This window comes from Myotis yumanensis, unplaced genomic scaffold (assembly GCF_028538775.1).
Source record: "Myotis yumanensis isolate MYYU_CA2020_CCGP unplaced genomic scaffold, mMyoYum1.0.hap1 SCAF_21, whole genome shotgun sequence".
NCBI lineage: Eukaryota > Metazoa > Chordata > Mammalia > Chiroptera > Vespertilionidae > Myotis > Myotis yumanensis.
This window is the reverse complement of record NW_027223772.1, coordinates 3,594,220-3,618,415: the sequence shown is the minus strand read 5'-3', so window position 1 is coordinate 3,618,415 and position 24,196 is coordinate 3,594,220. Positions and strand designations below refer to the sequence as shown.

The 24,196-nt window shown below is 39.4% G+C and overlaps 1 protein-coding gene across 4 annotated transcripts in view; it reads right to left on the bottom strand.

Annotated features, from left to right (window-relative positions):
* IFT74 (intraflagellar transport 74) overlaps nt 1–19,489 on the bottom strand; it is an 87,165-nt gene extending 67,676 nt beyond the window's left edge. The window contains exons 1-8 of one of the 4 annotated variants that reach the window (XM_070401006.1): nt 19,347–19,489; nt 11,256–11,397; nt 8,335–8,470; nt 6,183–6,231; nt 3,534–3,632; nt 3,330–3,390; nt 2,589–2,648; nt 1,376–1,437 (exon numbers count right to left, since the gene is read on the bottom strand). In XM_070401006.1, coding sequence (XP_070257107.1) covers nt 1,376–1,437; nt 2,589–2,648; nt 3,330–3,390; nt 3,534–3,632; nt 6,183–6,231; nt 8,335–8,470; nt 11,256–11,378 — 590 coding nt within the window. In that variant the 5' untranslated portion in view covers nt 11,379–11,397; nt 19,347–19,489. The remainder of the gene's footprint in view (nt 1–1,375; nt 1,438–2,588; nt 2,649–3,329; nt 3,391–3,533; nt 3,633–6,182; nt 6,232–8,334; nt 8,471–11,255; nt 11,398–19,346) is intronic. The other 3 variants (XM_070401007.1, XM_070401008.1, XM_070401009.1) reach the window with 3 other exon arrangements.
* Between the last annotated feature and the right edge of the window lie 4,707 nt (nt 19,490–24,196).

The window sequence follows — 24,196 nt, the reverse complement described above, 5'->3', positions numbered from 1 at the left end:
TCTTATATAAAGTAAATGATAAATATTTGCACTAAATAACAGAACAACAATAACAAAAAGGAAAGTTTTCATGTAAGAACTGGGTCACCAGGAATATGGAATATCCTTTGTACAAGGGAAGACACTTCCAGTATATGTAGTTTTTAAGACAGCATTTTACAGGAGCATCAAATAATGGAGGGGGAAGAGATTTCTTTGTTTTCGATCAACACAAGAATTGTATTTATCTTTCAAAATTTTTATTATATTTTAACATGCTAGTTTTCATTAAATATTTACGTACATGCAGAGGTAACATGACAGTATATTTGGTGTTACAGAATTTTGTTAATTTTGGTAAACTATTATCCTTGCTCTCAAAGAGAGTACTATTGATATATTTTTGGGACAAAATGTAGGTAGTATATGTATGTACAAAATATCTCATCTATGTTTGCATTGCCTTAGACAATATTTAAGGTGAAAATGCAGATGAAGAAAATTATGTTAACCATTGCCGTTGTCTGAATAGTTGCACCCTCTAAAATTCGTGTGAAAATCCTAACCCCCAAATTAAAGGTATTAGTAGGTGGGGACTTTGGAAGATGAATAGATCATGAGGATAGAGCCCTCATGAATGAGATTAGTGCCCTTATAAAGAGATCCCAAAGCTCCCCAGACCCTTCCACCCCGTGAGGACACAGCCAGAAGGCTCCAGGCATGAACCAGGAAGAGGGCCTTCACAGGAAAGGGACCATATGGTGCCTTGATCTTGAACTTCCCAAACTCCAAAACTGTGAACAATAGACTCCTAATGTGTATAAGATACCCAGTCTATGATATTTTGTTATAGCAGCCCAAATGGACATCCACTTATTATTTTGTAGGCATTAGTGTCACTGCCATAATTCCCTTAATATTTAATCTTTAACCAGTTATATATAAATATGCACATATAATCTAAACCTATGATATGGATTACTAATATAACTATTATCAATTAATAACTGGATAATATATGAGATAATGAAATACTGTAAGTAATGGGGTTTAAATCTCATAATTCAAATTAGTTAAAAAGCCCAGGTTAAAATTATAAACCGTAAAGATAAGAATGTTTTGATCCATCTTAAGACTTTTAAACTCCTAGAAGTAGAAATTATAGCTATCTAATCTATACAGTACTTTTACTTGTACAGAATTTCAGTATTTAGTAGTAAATAAAGATAATAGATGTTCAAATAATAATTTGCATTGCAAATATTCAACTGTTTTTAAATTAAAGAGTACAACAGGGAAAAACAAGAAAATCAGTAAGAAAGTATATGACTCAGAAGTTAAACTACCTAATACAACTCACTTATAAATGTTTTATTTCTATATGGATTGTACTTACGCTTGTCTTTCTGTAAATATGATATCCATACTTTGTGTTTCTCGATCATTTTGAGCTTTAAGCTAAATAAAGAGTTAACACAAAAGTGAGGGATAAGAAATTGCCATTTTAATCAAACTATTTAAAGATTCAGATTATGAACTAATTGAGAGATAATTATAATAATTCTAATGCCACAAGAAAACGTTTAAAAAAATATAGTATTTGTTTCAATTAACAGATCACCATACCAGATTTTTTTTTTTACGTCTTCTTCACAGGCATGGTAATCTCACGTCAAAAGTATTCATTTTGTCAAATATTCCAATGTAAACTTAATTTATGAAATTAAAATCTCAAGTATTTATTGGATGCTCAACAGTTGGTTAATAATACGTTAAATTTAGACCCAACACAAATTTTATTCTTAAATAACTCAGGAGTCTATCTGAGCACTCCTAATTGACTCTACCTGTACATATTCAGCCTAGAATTTGGACCTATCCCAAATAACTGACAAAACACATACAAAAGTTTTTACTTTTTACATTTGGCATTAAAAATAGTTTTCCAATTGGGACTTCTCCTGTGTTCTAAAAGCCAAGAATAATTTCACTAAATTATCATGCCTTTAGAACCCAATTTAGAAAAAAAGAGTCATTTTATAAATTCTATGTTTTCATAAAACTTTGAATGTGTAAATAAATGATAAGCTATGTTAGTTATAAGTTGCATGTTATTTTCATCCAAACGTTTATAATTAAAATAAACTAGCTGCTAACATCTCACTTACCAATCAAAAGTAGTATTAATGTCTGGCATCATATAACTATTTGTTTTCTCCCCTTTCGTATTAAACTCTATACAGGTACCATAATATGTCCATTGAGTACTCAGCTCCATTTGTGCAAATATTAAACCAAATTAATTTATATGCAAACTAATTTATATATAAGAAAATGTGGATGGGACTCCCTGACTAATGCTAAATGCAGGACCGGTTAAAACATAGCCTTTTGAAAGACACTACGGTATCATCCACTTGGGAGAGCCAGTGAACAGGAAAAAAATTTTAAAAGCACAACTAAGGGAACTCAATTATAATAGTGGTATTTGGGGTCAGAGTAATACCTATCTCTAAGGTCCATAGGTTTCATCAAACTATTTCTAGCTATAAATGCTTTGTTTTGGAGGATGTGATCTATATTGATCTACAGCTCATAAATTTTCTTACCATGTTGTAATCATTCATTACTTCTTCCATTTCAGTATTGGTATTAAGTTTATCTACCAACTAAAAATAAAAATACACAAAAAAATACATTCTATTAGTGTATTAATTTTCTCTTATTCCATAATATAGGTATTCAATCTTACAAATAATAGTCATCTAAGTATGAATACTTTCAAGTATTTTATCTTCTAAGATAAAAACAAATATTAAGCTACCTAAGTAAGCATATACTGTGCATTTGGCCAATAAATAAACTACATTTTTAGGAATGTAAAAAAGTGAACAATAATGAACTACTACTGTTCCTGCAGACTGTGCCTTGAGAGTTTTGCCTCCCCAGGGGAGGTGGATGTTAACTGATTATAAAATTACACCAGTAAAAATGTAAAACAATTTATTAATTTTTTTATTGATTGACTTTTAGAGAGAGAAGAAGGGAGAGAGAAAAGAAAGAGAAAAGAGAGACATCATTTTGTTGTTCCACCTATGTATTCATTGGTTGCTTCTTGTATGTGCTCTAAGCAGAGATCAAACCTGCAACCTTGGCGAATCAGGACAACGCTCTAACCAGATGAGCTACCAGGCCAGGGCCATAACACTTTAATCTCTACACTTTCTATAGTTTTAATCTTTTACAATGTGCTTGTATTCACGTATTATTTGGTATTTAAAATAACACATTTTTAAGTGGTAAAAAGCAATGAAAATATTCAAAGGAAATCTTTATGAAAAAGCAAATACCATGTTGTAGTCTGCTAGTTGTCCTTGAAACTCTTTGATTTCAACAGCTAAAGTCTCAGCTCTGCAAGCATAAAATAAATACACTCATAAACACATAAACAAATGAACATTGCAAACAAATTCAGTATAAAACTCCTAAAATATATCACATTAAATGCTACCGATAAAAAAGATCTTGCATATTTTAGCTGCAAAATTACTCACCTCTTTTCATATGACAAATAAACTGAATTCTCTTGATTGTACATTTCTATTTCTTTCTGAAGTTTATTAATTTCTGTTGTAAGTTCATTTATTTTACTTCTAAATGAAAAGAAATAAGTCAGCAATACTTCTAGTCAAGATAAAACTTTCTAATCAAACAAAAAAAACTTTTCATAAATGTGTAATAATATAAATGGTTTTGTGAAATTTCACTTAAAAAATAACTTAAGTGGCTTATTTAAGAATGAAGTATATCCCAACGGATAAAAAGCTAACATAGATTCTCTACTCACTAAGAAAGATGACATAGGACCAGAATGGAAACCTGGTCAAACTGGTACAATCTATAGACAGAAGTAGATGCCTAACTGTCACTCTCACAGCTCCTGCTTCCCTCTAGGACAGGGTGTCTCAAGAGTAAGATGACTGACTAAATAATACCTTGGCATGGGGTGCGGGGGCCTATCCTCTGCACTGTAGGATGTTTAACGGCATCCCTACTTTGGATGCCAGTAGCATATCCTCCGAACCTCAATTATGACAACCAAAAATGTGTCTAAAAATTGGCAAATGTTCCCTGGGAAGCGAAATCACCACCAGTTGAACACTGCTCTAGAATCAAGCAAATACACAAGTAGCTAGCACTAGTATTCTTTGATGCAGAATCACAAATCTTGGAGAAGGGAGGCAATGCAATAATGACAAATGGCTTTATTTTGTTTCCTTCTTTTGAATAAAAACTGTCTGGGTATCAAGAGATGCTATACAATGATGGCCTCACTTTCTCACTGATGTTAGCTTCAAGGGTAGATGGGGAAAACACACTTCTCTTTATTCTAGAAGTTTGAGAATCAAAAAGCCTCATGTTAATTGAGAAACAAAACAGTCAAGAAGGCCTAAGAGAGAAAAATGAACTTTTAGGACATAATAGAAGGATTAGGGAAGTGGAAATAAGAGAGAAAGAAGGTATATATAAGGAGCAAAGAAGAAAATAAAGTAAAATGGTAAAATGGAAATAAGACAGTAGGACATCTGAGCAGAGGAAATGGGTAGGTAGAAAATAAGACATACATTCTTGATATAGAGCTGCACAGAGATATATAACAAAGCTTACGAATTCATTAAAATTAGGCCACATTTGTAACAACTCACCAAATCCACAGGGTGTCCCAAAAACATGAATACACACTTTAACCGCTGACAGCTCAATTGATGTTTCTTTCTTTTCAGCCAGACTAAGCTTTGAACAAAGAAAATTCATCCTAAAATGCTACTGGAAGTTTGAAAATGCAATTGAAGTGCAAGTACTGCCTTTATAATTATTCAAAGTGTGTATATATTTTTGGGGGACACAAGGTTCCCCCCACCCCAAAAAAATGTACACACACTTTAACAGCTGATAACTTATTTACTTTTCACTCATTTTCAGGTTTGACTGATTTAAAATAATGGGTGAAGCCAGAATAAGCTTCAAACAAAGGTTTATCCATTAGACTTTTTTATGAGGTTACATAAAAGATAAAGTTTATGGTACAAAACCGTCAACAGTTGACAAATTGAGGGTGCACAAATACCCAATGAAATGATTCTTTTAAAAAAAATATGTTTTTATTGAATTTTTTGTTTTGTTCATCCTCAACAGAGGAAATTTTTCCCATTGCTTTTCAGAGAAAGTGGAAGGGAGGAAGGAACAGAGAGAAACACATCAATGTGAGAGAGACACATTGACTGGCTGCCTCCTGCACACATCCCAACCAACCAGGGGACAGGGAGCAAACCTACAATCCAGGCAAGTGTCCTTGACAGGGAATTGAACCCTCAACCCTCCAACCATCGAGCCATACCGGCCAAGGGCTGTCTGTTTTTATGGATTTTTTTAGAGAGGAAGAAAGAGGGAGAGAGAGAGAGAAACATCAATGTGAGAGAAACACAGATCAGCTGTCTTCTGCATACCCCTCCACCAGGGATTGAGCTCACAACCTGGGCATGTGTCCAGGCTGGGAATCGAACCAGATCTCTTGGTGCATGGATCAATGCTGAACCATTGAGCCACACCAGCCAGGCCAAAATGATTCAGGATGTTTGCAATTCCATTGCTTCGCATAATCAGCAGTGCCTGGACCAGAATGGTCATCAGTTTGAAAATAGGCATTAACAACAACAACAAAATTATTTCTGTAGATTTTTTTAAATTTTGAAAATGAACTGTATATTAATAAACACTGACTTTATAATCATTCAAAGTGCATATACATTTTTCAGGACACCCTATATATTAAGGTAAAACTTTGTATTAAGTAACGTTTACAAATAAATATATATATATATATTCCTTTTCTTGTTAGATGTAACTGGTGACATTTCAATAGTATTTCAGAACAAGTAGTGAAAGAAGCATAAAAGGTTATTTTTATCATTAAAGATTTTAAAAGTGAATTTGAAAGATATAGCTTACATGCAAATATATAAAATTTAAAATCTCAGCCTAATTGCATTACATATGTATTTTGTAATATAGCCAAATTATCCAAAAATTATGTTAGAACATAAAATCATTCATATAAATCAACATATACCTAATTATCTTAATAAGTACAACAGTTAAAACTTCATGTAATGCATAGAAAAAAACACATTTATTTAACATACCGAAGAAGCCCAAGATAGTAAGATTTGTCTAAAATTTGCCTCTGGGGACCTAAAAAAAAAAAAAATGTTTTTAAGCATTAGTATTCAGTTTGGAAATGCCACCAAAATAGCAAATCAAAAGCACAAACAGAATTATACTACACAATTCTGACAGTCCTCTTGAATGCACCAATAAATCTGATAATCAAGAAGAATCACCAAACTGGAAGAGAGAACTAATATCTTACCATTATGATATAATAGAAGCTTGAGTTAAGCCCACAAAAATGGGCTTAAGACACAGGCTGACTGAATGGAAACTGGTTCTAAGAGAGTCTAGAAAAGGGCTATCAAAGAGAACTGTACGCAATAATGAAAATATTCTCTATCAGTGCTGTCCAATAAATGAATTGCATGGGATTACCAGCACTTGAAATGTGGCTGGTGCTATTGGGAAACTGAATTTTTATTTTACTTAATTTTAATTAATTTACATTTAAGTAGCTACATGTAGTTATTGGCTAGCATAATGGACAGTGCAGATTTAGACTGAATTTCTCAATGCAAGTAAGAGATGATGATTTTTCATAATTTGTCTCAGAGACTTTTTTCTCCACATGATCTTATATTTCAGTAGGACTATGAAAGTACTCCTAGTTAAATGTCCCAAATCTTGAGACGGATGAAGTGCCCTGCAAGGTGTGAGGTGTAAGGCTAGGGAGGTCTAAGCGGAGGAGAGGGAGAGAATGTCTTATTAGAATGGGAAATGGGGCACTAGAATAGGTCAGAACAAAATCACAACAGATAGCGGTAACAGTATATTGGTAGAAACTGACAAAATGATATTGGTCCTGTTTTGAAGGATAAATTAATAAAGTATAAATACTTATTAAATTATTTTTTAATCTTTATTGTTGAAAGTATTACATATGTCCCCTTATTTCCCCCCACTGACCTCTTCTAGCTTGCCCCCCACCCCGCACCCACAGGCCTTCACCACACTATTGTCTGTGTCCATGGGTTATGTATACATGTATACAAGTTCTTTGGTTGATCTCTTCCCATCCACCCACCCTCCCTTACCTTTCTTTACTGAATTCTTTATAGAATTTCATGTTTCTACCTTTAATGTTTAATAAGTAATATTAAACACCCAAACATTTCCATGAATAGAGTTTTAAAGACTAAACAACTACATAATTTTGACTCATTTTTTCACAGTATTGATTAACCAAGCATTTCTAAATAATCTATTGGTTTTTAATATTTCGTGAGCTAAGTTTGTTATAATACAAGTAAGAAAATGAAGTCGTCTGAAAGGCATGACATACTATATTGTAAAGGGTATCATGATATCTTATAGTTAATTTTGTACCAGTAAAATATCTTCATTCCTGGTAAGTCCTTTGCCACAAATATAGAAAATAAAACAATTCACCATGCTTTGATATATATATATTTACATATATATATATATATATATGTGTGTGTATATACATGCAGACCAATTGTTTGAATCATAACATACAGTGTATTGTTAAGCCTTTATTTTATTTTATTTATTTTTTTGCTTCTTTTGGTTATGGCTTTCTAAACACATACAGAGAAGCATAGAGAGATGGCTATAAATCTACGGTAGCCTCATTTTCTTACATATTATAATGCAGTATTAATTATTAGAAAAGTAACACATCCTGACTCACTTGTCATACACAAATATCTTAATAATGTAATTTTGATATAGAAACAATAAAAAAGTATTTCAGAATATTTTCATAGAGTAATAGAAATCTAATTTTCATTCTTAAGCTTTTCTTCAATTTATTTCAAATTTCTTGAATTTGTAGCAAACCTCCATTTTAGAAATGAAGATCAAAATACCTCACATATGTAAACTAGAGGCCCAGTGCACGAAATTCGTGCACTGGGGGGCGGGGGTAGATTCCTCAGCCCAGCCTGCGCCCTCTCCCAGACCAGGAGCCCTCAGGGCATGTCCAACTGAAGGCTTACGCCCACAGGATAACTCTCCAGCTGATAATGTTATTCTCTTATTTTGTGAATCACTGAATAAGAACTGAGTAAAACTGCCTCTTTCACTCTGTAATTCTGATTTAGTGATATGGTACTACAATATTTCTTATACAAAATGTACTCATCTTCTTAAAATAGATACCTTTAATCCCAGTTTTCATTCCACTCAAACCTTGTTGTGTTACTGGACGATCTGCAACTTTAATCTGAGAAGACAGAACTCCTCCTGTCCCTATGAGGCCACCACGGGACCCTGGTCTTGCAGTTCCAGGTGATATCTAAATAACAAACAAGATTTCACTTTTAATAAACTAGAAAAGCACTGTAACTCTATTACTATTAATAACAGTGACACATTCCAGAAGAAATAGGTTGGACACATGAACACTGTCAACAAATTCAAATGAAATTAATTCAGGCTTATTCTGAATGATCCTTGTGAGAGAATGCAAAATCTCTCCCTGGGTAATTCTTCTAAATAATTTCCTCTTCAGCTCTATGTGAGCATAATTGTGATAGCAACTCAAATAACTATGCAACTTTTAAAAAATTATCCAGATGAAAGTATAAAGAAAGTATAAATTAAAACTGCACACGTTTAAAAAAGGAAAGAGCTGACAAAACCGGTTTGGCTCAGTGGATAGAGCGTCGGCCTGCGGACTGAAAGGTCCCAGGTTCGATTCCGGTCAAGGGCATGTACCTGGGTTGCAGGCACATCCCCAGTAGGAGATGTGCAGGAGGCAGCTGATCGATGTTTCTCTCTCATCGATGTTTCTAACTCTCTATCTCTCTCCCTTCCTCTCTGTAAAAAATTACTAAAATATATTTAAAAAAAAAAAAAAAAAAAGGAAAGAGCCCTGACCAGTTTTTCTCAGTGGTTAGAGCATTGGCCCATGCACCCACGGGTCATGGGTTCGATTCCCAGTCAAGCACATGTACCTTGGCTGCAGGTTCCCTTTCTGGTAGGACCCTGTTCGGGAGCCAACCAATCTAAGCATCTTTCTCACAGCAATGTTTCTCCCTCTCTCCTCCACCTCCCTCCCTTGCCCTCTCTAGAAATCAGATGAGGATTTAAAAAATAAATAATTAAACATTTTAAAAATGAAATAGATATACATGTATTCAATGGAAATATATTTATGGTATGTTACTGATATATTTATTATATATTACTGAAAGTAAAAGACAAGATGTATATATTATCATCTTCATTTTGAAAAATGCTGAAACCATCAATTATATATGCATATGTGTCAGTGTTTGTAAATAGATAGAAAAAGTCTGGAAGGATACACATCACACTGTTGACAATGATCATACCTGGGGTAGGAGGAAACTCTGACACTTGTTGTTTCTATATTTTACAATGACCATTACTCTTTTAAAAACTGCAAACATTAAACAGGTAAAGGATCTGGCAAATATTAGGTGGCCAATAAATGTCAGATTCCTTTTATAAATATTTAATTAACAAGCATAAATTCTTACTAGAATAAAAAAGATATCCTAACTCAGTACTACATATGACTTTAGAAAAATCATTTCAGTATAAATTGATGATGATATTACCTGAAACTCTAGAAAAATCTCAAAAATGTAAAAAAAAACACTGATTTCAACAAAATTATTCCCTCCCCAAAATATTGCTTTTGTTGTAAATTAAGCATAGGACCCAACATCATCTCTATAGTCCAAGCTATATGTACCTTATGAGGTAATAAAACCATTTGTTGTAAACATCAGAGAAATTACCATGAATATTTTGGTGTGTTCACATCTTTCTGTGTACATATAATTTTATATTAAATTATATCACACTTGTGTTTTTTTCAATTTAATACTGTATTATATTTTATTTTCTAAAATGTGCTTTAAAAAATTTTAATGGGTACCTAATAGTCTATGATAGGGATAGACATAATTTTTTATTATTCATCTGTTGTAAACCCATTTAGGTTATATTCAAATTTCACTATTATAATTATAATGAAAATATAATAATTATCTTTATAGGATATTATTCTGCTTAGAATTATCAGTTTATAAAGTTAATGCATTTTGTTCTAATATATTTTTCTCTTACTGATTCACTTATTTATGACACTCTCTATCTTACATATAAGCTCTTAATATTTGTTAGAGTTCATTTCTAGACTGCTGTGGCAACCAGAACATTGTTTTACTTACTATTTATAATATATTTTTATATTAAACTATTGTACTTTCATATTTTTGTTTTTTAGTTTTAGATAATTTTAGTTTTATAATGATATCCCCCTATGCACGCGTGCGCGTACACACACACACACACACACACACTACCCCCAGAAGAAATCTCAGTGAATTTAGATTGGTTTATAACTTTAATACAGAAAGAGCTCTTAAATATTCTGCACTCTATGTATGACATATATATTGCAAATATTCCTTTACCAATTTGTCATTTTTCTTTTAGTTGTTCAATAGTGTTTTCAATGTGGTAAATTAAAATATAAAAATACCCTCTTTTTCTGTATTTGTGTCATTTTATGAAGTCTTAGCCCATACTAAGTTTATATGAAATACTTGCCTATATTTTCTTCTAGTGCATTTATGACTTCCCTATTTTTAAAAATAAAGTTTCTAACATATCTAGAATTTTGAGTGAGGAAGGGATCAATTTTTTAAAAACAAATGGTTTTTAGTCATTTGAATGCACTACTGAATACTCCATGCTTTTTCAACTAATTTGAAATGCCACCTTAGTCATTAATTAAATTCTTACATGTCTTGATTCTGTCTCTGGTCTATCCATTTCATTTGATTTTGACACCAATACATTACACCATTTGAATACTTGTAGTTGTAAAATACATTTGATTATCAGCATGAGCATGCCTCTTCTCTCTACAGTGTCTTTCAGACATTGTCCCACATTTATACTTCTCAACATTTTCAAAAATCAAACATATAGTCTGTTCATAAAGTAAAGAAAGAGCAAAGAAGAATTTATTATTATATACAGGCTTTCCAACTTTACCAAGATATATGCACAAGAATTCAATAGATTTGTTTTAAACTTACTCCAGTTGCCACTCGAATATTTCCTGATGGGGGACGAATTCCAGAAGGAGGCCTTCCTGTCAACCCAATTCCACCTCGTGAAACAGGGCGAGCTGCTGCTGGAGGTTTGTGATTACTGGCCATTGTTTGTTCACTTTTACCACTGTTTAGAAACAAGGAATAGTTCAATTCTCCTTTGATATCATCTATAGCTAGACACTAGTGACCCACATAACCCTTCCTTCAAACATTTAATCCACAATGGTTTTTCTTGTAAATTGCCATTCCAGGTATTACTATAAGGCTGAGCCTGATTTAATTTTGTTCAAATTTGACATTAATGTCCCATTTAGAACCATGAAATCATTTACTGCAACATGACTTCCTCATTTCCCTATCCTATCTAATAAAAGAGAAACATGGTAATTAGCCGTACATCCGCTACCCTTCCCATTGGCTAATCAGGGAGATATGCAAATTAACTGCCAGCCAAGATAGCGGCCGGCAGCCATGCACTGAAGCGAACAGGGAGGCTTGCTTGCTCCAGTGACGGCGGACTCCAACGTTCGCCGCCTGACTTGCCGGCCTCTGAGCTGCAACTCTAAGCAACTATGTTGCAAATATAGAAGCTAAACCAAACCCCAGAAACCCGCTTTAGTCAGCCAGGCTTCAGCCAGCCAGACCGCAACATTGTATCAAAAACAGAAGGTAAACAAAGGCCAGAAACCTGCTTTCAGCAGCAGAGGCCTCAGAGCTAAAGCTGGCCCAGAATAAAAAAAAAAAAGAAAAAAAGGAGTGGTTGGGAGCTTCAGTTCCCCGCCAGACTGAAAATGGCCCTCAGCCCCTCAGCCAGACTGGCCAGGCACCCCAGTGGGGACCCCCACCCTGATCCAGGAGACCCTTCAGGGCAAACCAGCCGGCCCCCACCTGTGCACCAGGCCTCTATTCTATATAGTAAAAGGGTAATATGCCTCCCGGCACCGGGATCAGCAGAGCAGAGAGGCCTCCTGGCACCGGGATAAGTGGAGCTGTGAGGCCTCACTGCCCCGGTGTCAAGCGGAGCCACGAGACAGGGGGCAGCGCCCAAACCCTCTGATCACCCTGCGGCTCTGAGTGTGACAGGGTGCGGCGCCCCAACCCCCTGATCAGCCCTGCTCTGTGCCTGATGGGGGGAGCTCCCCAACCCCCTGATCGCCCTGCGGCTCTGTGTGTGACAGGGTGCGGCGCCCCAATCCCCTGATCGGCCCTGCTCTGTGTGTGGCAGGGTGCAGCGCCCCAACCCCCTGATCGGCCCTGCTCTGTGGGTGATAGAGGGTGGCGCCCCAACCACCCCCCACGGGCCCTGCTCTGTGTGTGACAGGGGGTAATGCCCCAACTCCCCTATTGGCCCTACTCTGTGAGTGACAGGGGGGAGCTCCTCAACCCCCTGATCGGCCCTGCTGTGTGTGTGACAGGGAGGAGCTCCTCAACCCCCTGATTGGCCCTGCTCTGTGTGTGACAGGGTACGGAGCCCCAACCCCCCTGATGGGCCCTGCTCTGTGCGTGATAGGTGGTGGCGTCGCAACTTCCCTATCGACCCTGCCTTGAGTGTGACAGGGGGCGGTGCCCCAACCCCCCAATCGGCTGTACCCTGAGCGTGACTAGGGGTGGCATCGCAACCTCCTGATCTGCCCTGCTCTGTCATGACAGGGGGCAGCGCCCCAACTCCCCAATGGGCCATGCTCTGAGCCCGACCAGGGGCTGCATCTAGGGATTGGGCCTGCCCTCTGCCACCCGGGAGCAGGCCTAAGCCAGCAGGTCATTATCTACTGAGGGGTCCCAGACTGCTAGAGGGCACAGGATGGGCTGAGGGACCCCCTCCCCCTCCCAAGTGCACAAATTTTTGTGCACCGGGCCTCTAGTCCTATCTAATAAAAGAGAAACATGGTAATTAGCCATACATCCGCTACCCTTCCCATTGGCTAATCAGGGCGATATGCAAATTAATTGCCAGCCAAGATAGCGGCCGGCAGCCATGCACTGAAGCGAACAGGGAGGCTTGCTTGCTCCAGTGACGGCGGACTCCAACGTTCGCCGCCTGACTTGCCGGCCTCTGAGCTGCAACTCTAAGCAACTATGTTGCAAATATAGAAGCTAAACCAAACCCCAGAAACCCGCTTTAGTCAGCTGGGCTTCAGCCAGCCAGACCACAACATTGTATCAAATACAGAAGGTAAACAAAGGCCAGAGCTGAGGCCTCAGAGCTAAAGCTGGCCCAGAATAAAAAAAAGAAAAAGAAAAAAAGGAGTGGTTGGGAGCTTCAGTCACCCACCAGCCTGAAAACGGCCCTCAGCCCCTCAGCCAGGCTGGCCAGGCACCCCAGTGGGGACCCCCACCCTGATCCAGGACACCCTTCAAGGAAAACCAGCCAGCCCCCACCTGTGCACCAGGCCTCTATTCTATATAGTAAAAGGGTAATATGCCTCCCAGCACCAGGATCAGCGTGACTGGGGGCAGCGCCCAAACCCCCTGATCGTCCTGCAGCTCTGTGTGTGACAGGGTGCGGCGCCCCAAACCCCTGATCGGCCTTGCTCTGTGCGTTACAGGGGGTGGCGCCACAACTTCCCTATCAACCCTGCCTTGAGTGTGACAGGGGGTGGTGCCCCAACCCCCCAATCAGCTGTACCCTGAGCGTTACTAGGTGTGGCATCGCAACCTCCCGATCTGCCCTGCTCTGTCATGACAGGGGGAAGCGCCCCAACTCCCCAATTGGCCCTGCTCTGAGCTGACCAGGGGCTGCACCTAGGGATTGGGCCTGCCCTCTGCCACCCGGGAGCAGGCCTAAGCCAGCAGGTTATTATCTCCTGAGGGGTCCCAGACTGTGAGAGGGCACAGGATGGGCTAAGGGACCCCCTCTCCCCCCCCAAGTGCACAAATTTTTGTGCACTGGGCCTCTAGTCTATATATAAAAGGCTAATATGCAAAGTGTCCCCTCGGGAGTTCAACCGGAGACTGGGAGTTCAATCGCTCACTAGGACATGTGCTGACCACCAGGGGTGGCATGGAATGAAGGAAGGCCCCGACCCGCAGCCAGAAGGCCCCGATCGATCCTGATCGCCAGCCAGGCCTAGGGACCCTACCAGTGCATGAATTTCAGGCACCAGGCCTCTAGTTATCTTATTAAAATACAAAGCCCTCTAGTTATCTCTCCCATGCTCTTATCCCATAGGCCAGTAAGTTTTCTCTCTCCTGACATATCCAGCCTCTTCCTGATCTCCTAATCTTTTCTCTGTGCTTTCTGGTCCATGATTGACTCCCTTATATTCTGAATCCTGTTATGAAGTACTTCCATTTACTCTTCCCTTTAACAAAATATTGGCTTTCCCAAAAGCACTTTTGGTAACGAAGGCTGTTTTAGCTTCCAGTGCTACAATTCCAAAGTTAAGAAAAAGTATGTGGCATTCTCCTTGCTTTCCAATGTCACTTTCAAAACATTATTCTTCCTCCCTTGCCTGTGTTTCTCAGTGGTTAGAGCGTCAGCCTGCACACTGAAGGGTACTGGCTTGGGTTCCTGAAGAAGGGCCCGTACAACTGGGTTTGATCCCTGGCTCCAGTCAGGATGTGTGCGGGAGGCAACCAATCAGTGTGTCTTCTCACGTCAGTGTTTGTTTCTATCTCTCTCTCTCTCCTTTCCACTTTCTCTAAAAATCAATGGAAAAAATATCCTTGGTTGAGGATTAATAACAACAAAAAAATTATTTTTCCACGTATTTTAAATTTAAACAGAATTCTCTTCCTTTGAGGACCAGGGAATACAACCATATTGCCTTGGATCTTTCCTGGTTGTTCTTATCTAGGTACCTCCTACTCTCTCCCCCAATTCCAATAAGGACTTTATATCTAGTGTAGTCTATTCCAGTCCCACTAACATCCTGGTTCTTTCATATGGATACTGGATTCAATATCTAAATTCTAGTTCAGCCATGGGCAAACCACGGCCCGCGGGCCGGACCCGGCCCGTTTGAAATGAATAAAACTAAAAAAAAAAAAGACCGTACCCTTTTATGTAATGATGTTTACTTTGAATTTATATTAGTTCACACAAACACTCCATCCATGCTTTTGTTCCGGCCCTCCGGTCCAGTTTAAGAACCCATTGTGGCCCTCGAGTCAAAAAGTTTGCCCACCCCTGTTCTAGTTTCACAGTTTCCTCACCTAAATTTTGGTAATCATCTCAACTTCATTTCAGATACCATGGCCAGACCAGGAGCTTGTCACCATCTGAAATTACTTAATCTCAAATATTTTAAGTGAAATACTTCATTCTCTGACTTCCATCTCTTCTTCTACCCCTTTGTCATCTTTATTCTCACTACGCCTCTCTTTAAACAATTTCCTTAATTCACTCATTCTCTCCCAGTTTATCAACCCCTTCCTTTACTCATCAGAATATTATTTAAGGTTTTGGCTGATATTTTAGAATAACACTTTTCAAATTATGAGTCATGACCTATTAGTGGGGTTGTAAGAACAATTTGGGAGATGTTTTAAACATGAAATAAAATAGAAAATGTAAGAGTTCATTGCACATATAGGAAGGATATTGTTTCATTAAATTTTTGTTTCAGTTATATTTATATAAATTTACACATATATTTGTTCTGGTCTGTAAGGATGTAAAATGTATGCCCTATTATAGGTCATGTTCAAAAGAGTTTTAAAGAAATTGATCTAGAGAGAGAAAATGGAGAAAAAGAGTGCTCAAGACTCTACCTGAAGAGATAGTATAAGAGACTAAAAATGAAGGCCAAGAAAACAAATAGAAAAACTCAGAGTATGTGTCAGAGATTCCAAGAGAAAGCAGGAATGATCACCCAGGCCATTACTGTTGGGAATTCAGATAAGATGAACACTGAAATGTCCATTGAAATCCCCATCGAAAAAGCCATTAATGACCTTCACTTCTCTACACTAAACTACTGTCTTATAAACACCATCAATTATTTCCTATCCTTGAACTTTCCTCAACTAATCTGGCAAAATCAGAAATTCCCCTCTACATCCAACCTAGACTACTGAACATGGCCGGTAGAAATCGTAACTATAGCCTGGAATACTGCAAAGTAACAGTCACCAACACTTAGCAGTACCCTCATCTCAGAAAATTTTATTTATCCTTGATAAGCGACTTTTCTCCTAAATGATTCCAACCCTTAGCCATTTGCCTATGTATACTCTGTTTCTGCCACTCTCAGCAGATGACTCAATTTCCTACTCATCTGACAAAATTAGACCTGAAATCCATCATGTTTGGAGTACATGCCCTTGTTTAAGATTAATCTCTATTCTGACTTACCCTCTTGATTCCATCTTCTTTGGGACATTAGACTTCCTTTCCTTGTCCCCTCTGCTCCTATCGCAATCTCCTTTGGAATTATCCTATTTCATCCTATATCTTTAAACTTTCTTCATTCTTTCAGTCTGTTATGTTCAATTATTTCTTAACCTTAAAAATTAATTTCTTGATCCTGAAACCACTTTTAACTCTGTCCCATATATCCTATTCCTATGAATCCAAACTCTAAAGAAAAACTTATACCCACTATTCTCTACCTTGTTAATTTCCACTATCTCCTCAATTTCTACTATTCCATTCAAATGGCCCCGGCCAATACAGCTGGGGATGTAAATGGCATCTGTTACTGGTGACCCCTCCTACATGAAACCATTTCCATGACACTCTCCTCTTCTGGTCCCCCTTTTTCAGATCTTCCTCTTGGTAACACTTCTAGTCACACAAGTCAGAAACTCAGTCCTTGATTTCTTCTTCTACCTTATTTCCCAATGCTAATCACACAGTCCTACTGACTTTATTTGTAAATGTTTAACATGTACCCTTTCTCTATTCCTATAGCACTGTTCAGGGCCTGATGGACTCAAGTGGATTATTATACTGGTCTGCTTGTCTAACACACATCTTGCCTGTTATCTTCCCTAGAAATCCTTCCACAACTAGTCCATCACCACCCCCTCTTAAATTTTAAGTTATAGACTTGTCCTATATGCTACTATGCATCCTGGGCATATCTCTATCCCAGTATCTATCACACCAATTGAAATTATCTATTTAAGCATTTCTCTCCCTTGAGGACAGGCCCTGGCTCTCATTCATCTTTAGGTCCCCAGTATCTACTAGTATAACAGCACCAGGCAAAAACTGTTCTCCTTTGGTTTTTTAAATCCTTACCCGATGATATTTTTCCATTGATTTTTAGGGAGTGGAAGAGAGAGGGAAAGAGAGAGAAATATCGATGTGCAAGAAACACATAGATTGGTTGCCTATTGCAGGAGCCCTGGCCAGGGCCAGGGAGGAGCTGCCTGCAACCAAGTAAGTGCCATTGATCAGAATTGAACCTGGGGCCCTTTGGTCCGCAGGCCTAAGCTTTATCCCCTGAGCCAAGCCAGCTAGGCCTCTGTTCTCCTTTGTATTTCCTGAATTTCCTCCCACATTTAGGCGTTATAAATTACAAAACTTTACTATATTATTAAAAAAGAAACGAATCGCCCTAGCTGGTTTGGCTCAGTGGATAGAGCATTGGCCTCCAGACTTAAGGGTCTCGTTCGATTCCAGTCAAGGGCACATGCCTGGGTTGCAGGCTCAATCCCCAGTGGGGGCCGTGCAGGAGGCTGCCAATCAATGATTCTCTCTCATCATTGATGTTTCTATCTCTCTCTCCCTCTTCCTTCCTTTCTGAAATCAATAAAAAAAAAAAAAGAAACGAATCATTTCTTGAACTAAAACGAATTCTCCGTTTCTATACTCCATGCCCACTTCTTGGATTGCCTTTATTCTATAATCTTCCATCCTTTTTCTTATAACTCTAACTATGTTGATGATCATAAATCAATGTCTCCAGGTGTGTCCTTTAAACTGGGCATCAATTCTAAATTTTCAACTGTTCATTGGAAATTTCTACTCAGATCCCATTATCACTTTGAGTATGTTCATACCAAACTGAAAATCTTCCCACTCCAACTAGCTCTATGGTTCTATTGCCTTGCCATTTTGAACTATGTGGACAAAGTAAGAGAGTTATTGTTATTTCAAATGGAAAAGGGAGTTTTATGAAATAACTTTTTGAAAGGCAGACAAGGTCGATGGTCAAAATGATCTCTCCCAAAGAAAGCTAACACAATAACCCTTTGTTTCCAGCAGAATTGCTCAACCTTACTCTAGCTTTCCTGATAACTTTAAGAAAGTGTACAATCTCCAAAAGTGTTGCTCAGTGGTTGAGTGTGGACCTATGAAATAGGAGGTCATGATTGCATTCCTGGTCAGGGCACATGCCAGAGTTGCCACTGGAGCCCCAGTAGGGGGCGTGCAGGAGGCAGCCTGTCAATGATTCTCTCTCCCTCTGAAATCAATAAAAATATACGTAAAAAAAGAAAATTTACATATCAAATTTCTACCTCATTTCCTTTGCCACTGCTTTACTATCATGATAAAAGCACAGTATGAGATCAGTCCTAGGTGGCATTATAAAAGGGAGGGGTCTAGTAACAAAAAAGGGGGGTTATTCATACATACTCAGAGAAGAAGCCTGGCCTTTGGCTCCAGAAAGATAAAGGATGCAAACTTCAGCTCTGACAGTTACCACCAGCCCTATAGCCCCTCTGGGGGTGTATCCTCAGCTGTAAAACAGAAGGTGGCCACAGCCTCTATCTTGCAGAACTGTTAAAATTGCTTGTAGCATATACAAAACACCTGGCTCCTGTGATTACTATCGTTATCGTCCCTAAAGCAGCCATTTTAACACATATAAAGAAGCGTTAAATTGCTAAGTCCCTCCTGCTATCAAGGACAGACATAAACCTATTATTTTAAGTAACATCTCTGAACCCTAAGAATTTTTTCTTTGAGGCTCTTGCATCCTTCCCAGTGGTCTCGCCTTGGCAGGTCTGCTCAGGGGGCTGGGAGAGGTCTCCGTGCGCGCTTTGGCCTGGCGACAGGCCTGAGAATAACTAAAAAACCGAGATCGCATTTGTTTTGTTTGAGCGCATCAGCATCTCCAAGGTGAGATAATAGGTCCGGAGGGAGGGAGGGAGGGAGCGAGGGGACTCGGTATTTCTCACCTGTGCCGGCGCGGCAGGAGGGAGGTCGGCAAGCTCGGCTAAGCCACCACCGGGAGCACCGGGCCGCCCCACGAACGCGCCCCTCGCCCACCCTGGCTCAGCTTTCCTGGGTCCGCAGGCCTGAAACCACTGCAGGCTCCGCGCCTCCGCGTATCCCGGCAACGGGGGCGGGGCGAAAGAGGCCCCTCCTCCTGACTGGCCAATCCTTGGCCTCGGACTCCTAGTACCTCCTAGCCAAGCGAGAGTTAAAAGTTCTCGCGAGATTTGAGGACCTCCAGTCTTTTCTGCAAAGAATGGAAGACGGCAAGTTGACTGGGAGAGAATATTTTTTATTTGAAAACCTGGTGGGTTTTGTTTCAAATAATCAGAACAACCGCTCCGATTGTGTGCCTGACCTGTACTCACAAATTTTATTACATCCCTTTGTACTCTCCGGTCTGTTACCTTGTAATACGTTGTTTTGTTCTAATGTTTTGATTTTTTTAGAGAGGAAGGAAGGAGAGATGGAAACATCCCTGATGGGGAAACACCGTCTCGCTGCCTTTTGCACTCCCCCTGCTGGGGATCGAGCCTGCAACCCGGGCAGGTGCCCTGCCTGGGAACCCAACCCGGGACTTCTTGGTTCATGGGTCACGAAACTGAACCCCTGAGCCACACCAGCCGGGCAGTACGTTGAGTTTTTAATAAAAATTGTGTGATGTTATTCTGTGGGAGGCAGCATTGCACAGACTTCTTACTTCCAGAAAATGGTAGTTTTCCTTCCTGTTGGGACTGCTGCACATCGTACACAAGACAGCGTTAAGTAAGGATGCAATTCTGGTGCCTTCTGTTCCTCATCTTATTGGAAGCTGCAAATCTTTAAGCTTCCTTTCAGAGTTCTTTTGATTCACGTTTGTGAGAATGGCTGAAAAAAATTGCTAGTCGTTCTTTAAAAAATTATTTTAAAATCGGTGTTTTTAAAAAGAAAGCCACTATAAGAAATACTGCACCTCTCTAATAAAATAACTTGCAGTTTATTTTCTTCAGTCTTCCTACATATAGACGGACCTTAAAGGTTATTGCAGGTGATAGGGGTCCAGTTACACAGCTACCGTCATCACATGTGTGTCCATCGGACTTGGAGCATTTTCACGTTATTTCCCACTCACATACATTATTTACATCCAACTTTATTATGTGCCTGCGTTTAAGTAGTTTAAATCAACGCCATACCAAGTTATTACAGACACCTCTCACCAATACCAGAGACATGTTACCAGACAAGACAGGCCCCTGAGACAGCGGGAGAGGACTGTCCCCAACCTCGATCCTCGTCTTCTCATAGAAATGAATTTATACAAGAGACCTTGCCTGCGTTGTGAAAAGCCAATTTATTAAAGCATTTAAAGCATGCACCTATATTGAAAAAAAGCAAAAGCAAGCAAACCTATACACCTGGCTTAAGAAGCACATCTGAAGAGTAGGTTGGATGGGAGTCTGAGGCATTATATTCCCTCCTGTCTATACGTCTCAAAATTCCTCTGCTGAATATTTTGGTACAGATTAATTCTCAAGATCCCCCCACCCCTGCTGTTTGTTGTTGTTGTTGTTGTTTTGGCCTTCCCAGAAATCATGAGGCAACTGGCAACTTTATCTTGCCAAGTCTGGAGACTGCTGGCTTCTCTGCTGAGGGAGTAAAACTGCCCTTTTTCCCTTTCCCCTTTCCTCCTCCCTTTCTGCATTCTCTCATTAGGGAGGTTTTGTTAACCATTTGCTCTCATGTGCTTGGCTGGGGAAGATAACGGCCTGTTAGTTACAAGCTGGCTGCAAATTGCCCATACTGTTTGCCTTGTTTTAACTTTCCTGTCTTAGTTTCCCTATTTCTCCTGCCCTAGAATCTTGTAACAGAATAATATTACGTGACTGAGTTCTCAACGTTTGTAAAATATTTTCATTAAACTATACAATTTGATCCCAACATATTTGTAGTGGTCATTTTTTCCTTTTGGTCATTGTAGTGAAGGGTAGTAGAATTTGCCACCTCAAAATATGGCACATTGTTCTAAGAATTATTTTGAGCTGAAGGCAATTGAAAAGCAGATACAAGAAGAGCTCTTTAAAATTTCTCTATTTCCTCAAAAGAGAACATACATTTTCAAAGATTTCCCTTCTTGCACATGAGGAACCTACACAACTAACTTTACTAATTGGTCTTTACCTACCATATGTTTCTCATATATTTGCCTTTCCATAATTTAATGCCTGTAAATATTTAAGGTCCTTTTCTTTTTGTCATTTACATAAAAATTTATTGTTCCTTTGTTAGGATGCTCTAGCCACCTTTGTGAGTTACTCATCCCTGAGTTTCTCTCTTGTATATATGATATACATATTAACAAACTTTTTAGTTTTTCTCTTGCTAATCTTTTGTTACAGAGCCCCAGCAGAAAACCTCAAGGGTAGAAAGAAAAAAATGTCCTTCCCCTACAACCTTTAACTGTCCAACCACTCCATATATTGTCGGAGAGGTTATTGATGTTATGTATATTTCTCCCCTTAGCGCTTTTGTTTTAAAATGTTTTTGTTGATTTTTGAGAGGGAGGGAGGAAGAGAGAGAGAGAGAGAGAGAGACATGATTTGTTGTTCCACTTTTTTATGCATTCATTGATTCTTGTATGTGTCCTGATGGGGATCCAACCCTCAACCTTGGCTTTCTGGAGGACGTTCTAACCAACTGAGCTACCCAGCCACGGACTCCTCTTTGGTGCTTTGTTTTTATATTTTTAAATTTTTTCTTGATTTTAGAGAGAGGGAGAGAGAAACATCAATTGTTGCCCCCTGGATACCCCCTACTGCAGAGGTTCTCAACCTGTGGGTCGCCAACCTGTAGGTCGAAATCCCTTTGGGGATCGAACGACCCTTTCACAGGGGTCGCCTAAGACCATCGGAAAACACGTATATAATTACATATTGTTTTTGTGATTAATCACTATGCTTTAATTATGTTCAATTTGTAACAATGAAAATACATCCTGCATATCAGATATTTACATTACGATTCCTAACAGTAGCAAAATTACAGTGATGAAGTAGCAACGAAAATAATTTTATGGTTGGGGGTCACCACAACACGAGGAACTGTATTAAAGGGTCTCAGCATTAGGAAGGTTGAGAACCATTGCTTACTGGGTATGGAGCCCTCAAAGGGGTTTGGGCCCTGACCAGGAATAAACCTGTGACCTTTTGGTGCATGGGAAGACAACCCAGCCCCAGCTCCCCCTCAGTGCTTCTGAACATATGGGAGGGTAATCCAGCATTTCTCATTTGCTTACAGATGTTGTTACTGGGAAACCCCCTGTTGGGCTGGGCTGCGTGTCCACTGTGTCCAATAACTAAGGCAGGGTTGAATCATATAAGGCGTTTACTGAGAAGGCTAGCCCACCAAGAAGACTGGGCCCTTACAAGCAGTCAAATCCTGTCTGACAGCTAGGTGCAAGGGACAGGATTATAAAGGGGAAGGGGCTAGGGCAGTGGTCGGCAAACTCATTCGTCAACAGAGCCAAATATCAACAGTTCAACGACTGAAATTTCTTTTGAGGGCCAAATTTTTTAAACTTAAACTATATAGGTAGGTACCTTGTTATTAACTTAATTAGGGTACTCCTAAGCTGGCCTTTGCTAAAAACATCCTCAATCTGATTGAGGTACGTTCGCTGAGGTCGATCCCTTCCAACTCTCCCATCCACGCTCATCTTGTATACTTGTTTCGTCTATCTCCTTTCGTTCATCCTCTCTATATGTCCAAACCATCTCAACATACCTTTCTCAATCCTCGACACTACATCTTCTTTCACTCCACAACGTTCCCTAAAATTAACTTAATAAACTTTACTTAAAGTTTTAAGTCAACTTCGCACTGTACGTGCGTGCCCACACGTGGTATTTTGTGGAAGAGCCACACTCAAGGGGCCAAAGAGAAGCATGTGGCTCACGAGCTGCGGTTTGCCGACCACTGGGTTAGGGTGAATGGAATTCAGTTATGTGTAGTCCTGGCTGTTCGCACATGTCACCTATTGTCCTTAATCATAAGGTGATGAGATGATGTTTTGACTCCTGGTGGGTCGGTCTGACCACACTGATAGGTTCTGCTTGCCAGATTCACAGCTGAGTCACCTCCTTAATCGCTTTGCTCAAGCCTTAAAAAGAAAACTTCAGAAAAATTTAACCCCTACTCACAAATAAGAAACTTAACCCCTATTCACATAAGTATGTGTTCTAAGATTTAAAATATGATTTTTTTTCAAATTAATTTAGGTGCTCTATCAGATTATAAGTCCCCCTATCAATATGAGAGTTGAAACTATTTGGAATCTTTAAAACGCTTAACACCAAGTATTAGACCCCAGTTTAGTGTTCACAGAATTTAAGGCAAGGGATTGTTTCCAATTTGGCCCCAAACTCTCTCGTCTTAATTAAAAACAAAACAAAACAAAAAAAAAAACACACACACACAACGAAAACGTTTACCTTGTAAAGATATCAGCAGACTATGCATAGGTTTGGGGGAATCTGGAGAAAGCTGCCCTAACAGATCACTCTAAGTAACCTCAACAGACCTGAGCTCTGCAGACCAGGATTTAAAATACCAGGATTCCGCGCACACGCGGCACACACCGCCCTGTCGCGTGGCATTGTGGGATTTGTAGTCCCCGTCTGCCTCCCGATGGTAATGCGCAGCTCAGCCAGCGCTCAGGAAAACGCGGCCTTGGCCTGGGCCGGGTTTGGGGCGCCTGGGCAGAGCGGGGGGGGCGTGTGGTTTTTCCGGGGCCCCCGGGCCCGAGCGCAGCGGGGCAGCGGCCTCGCTCCCCTTC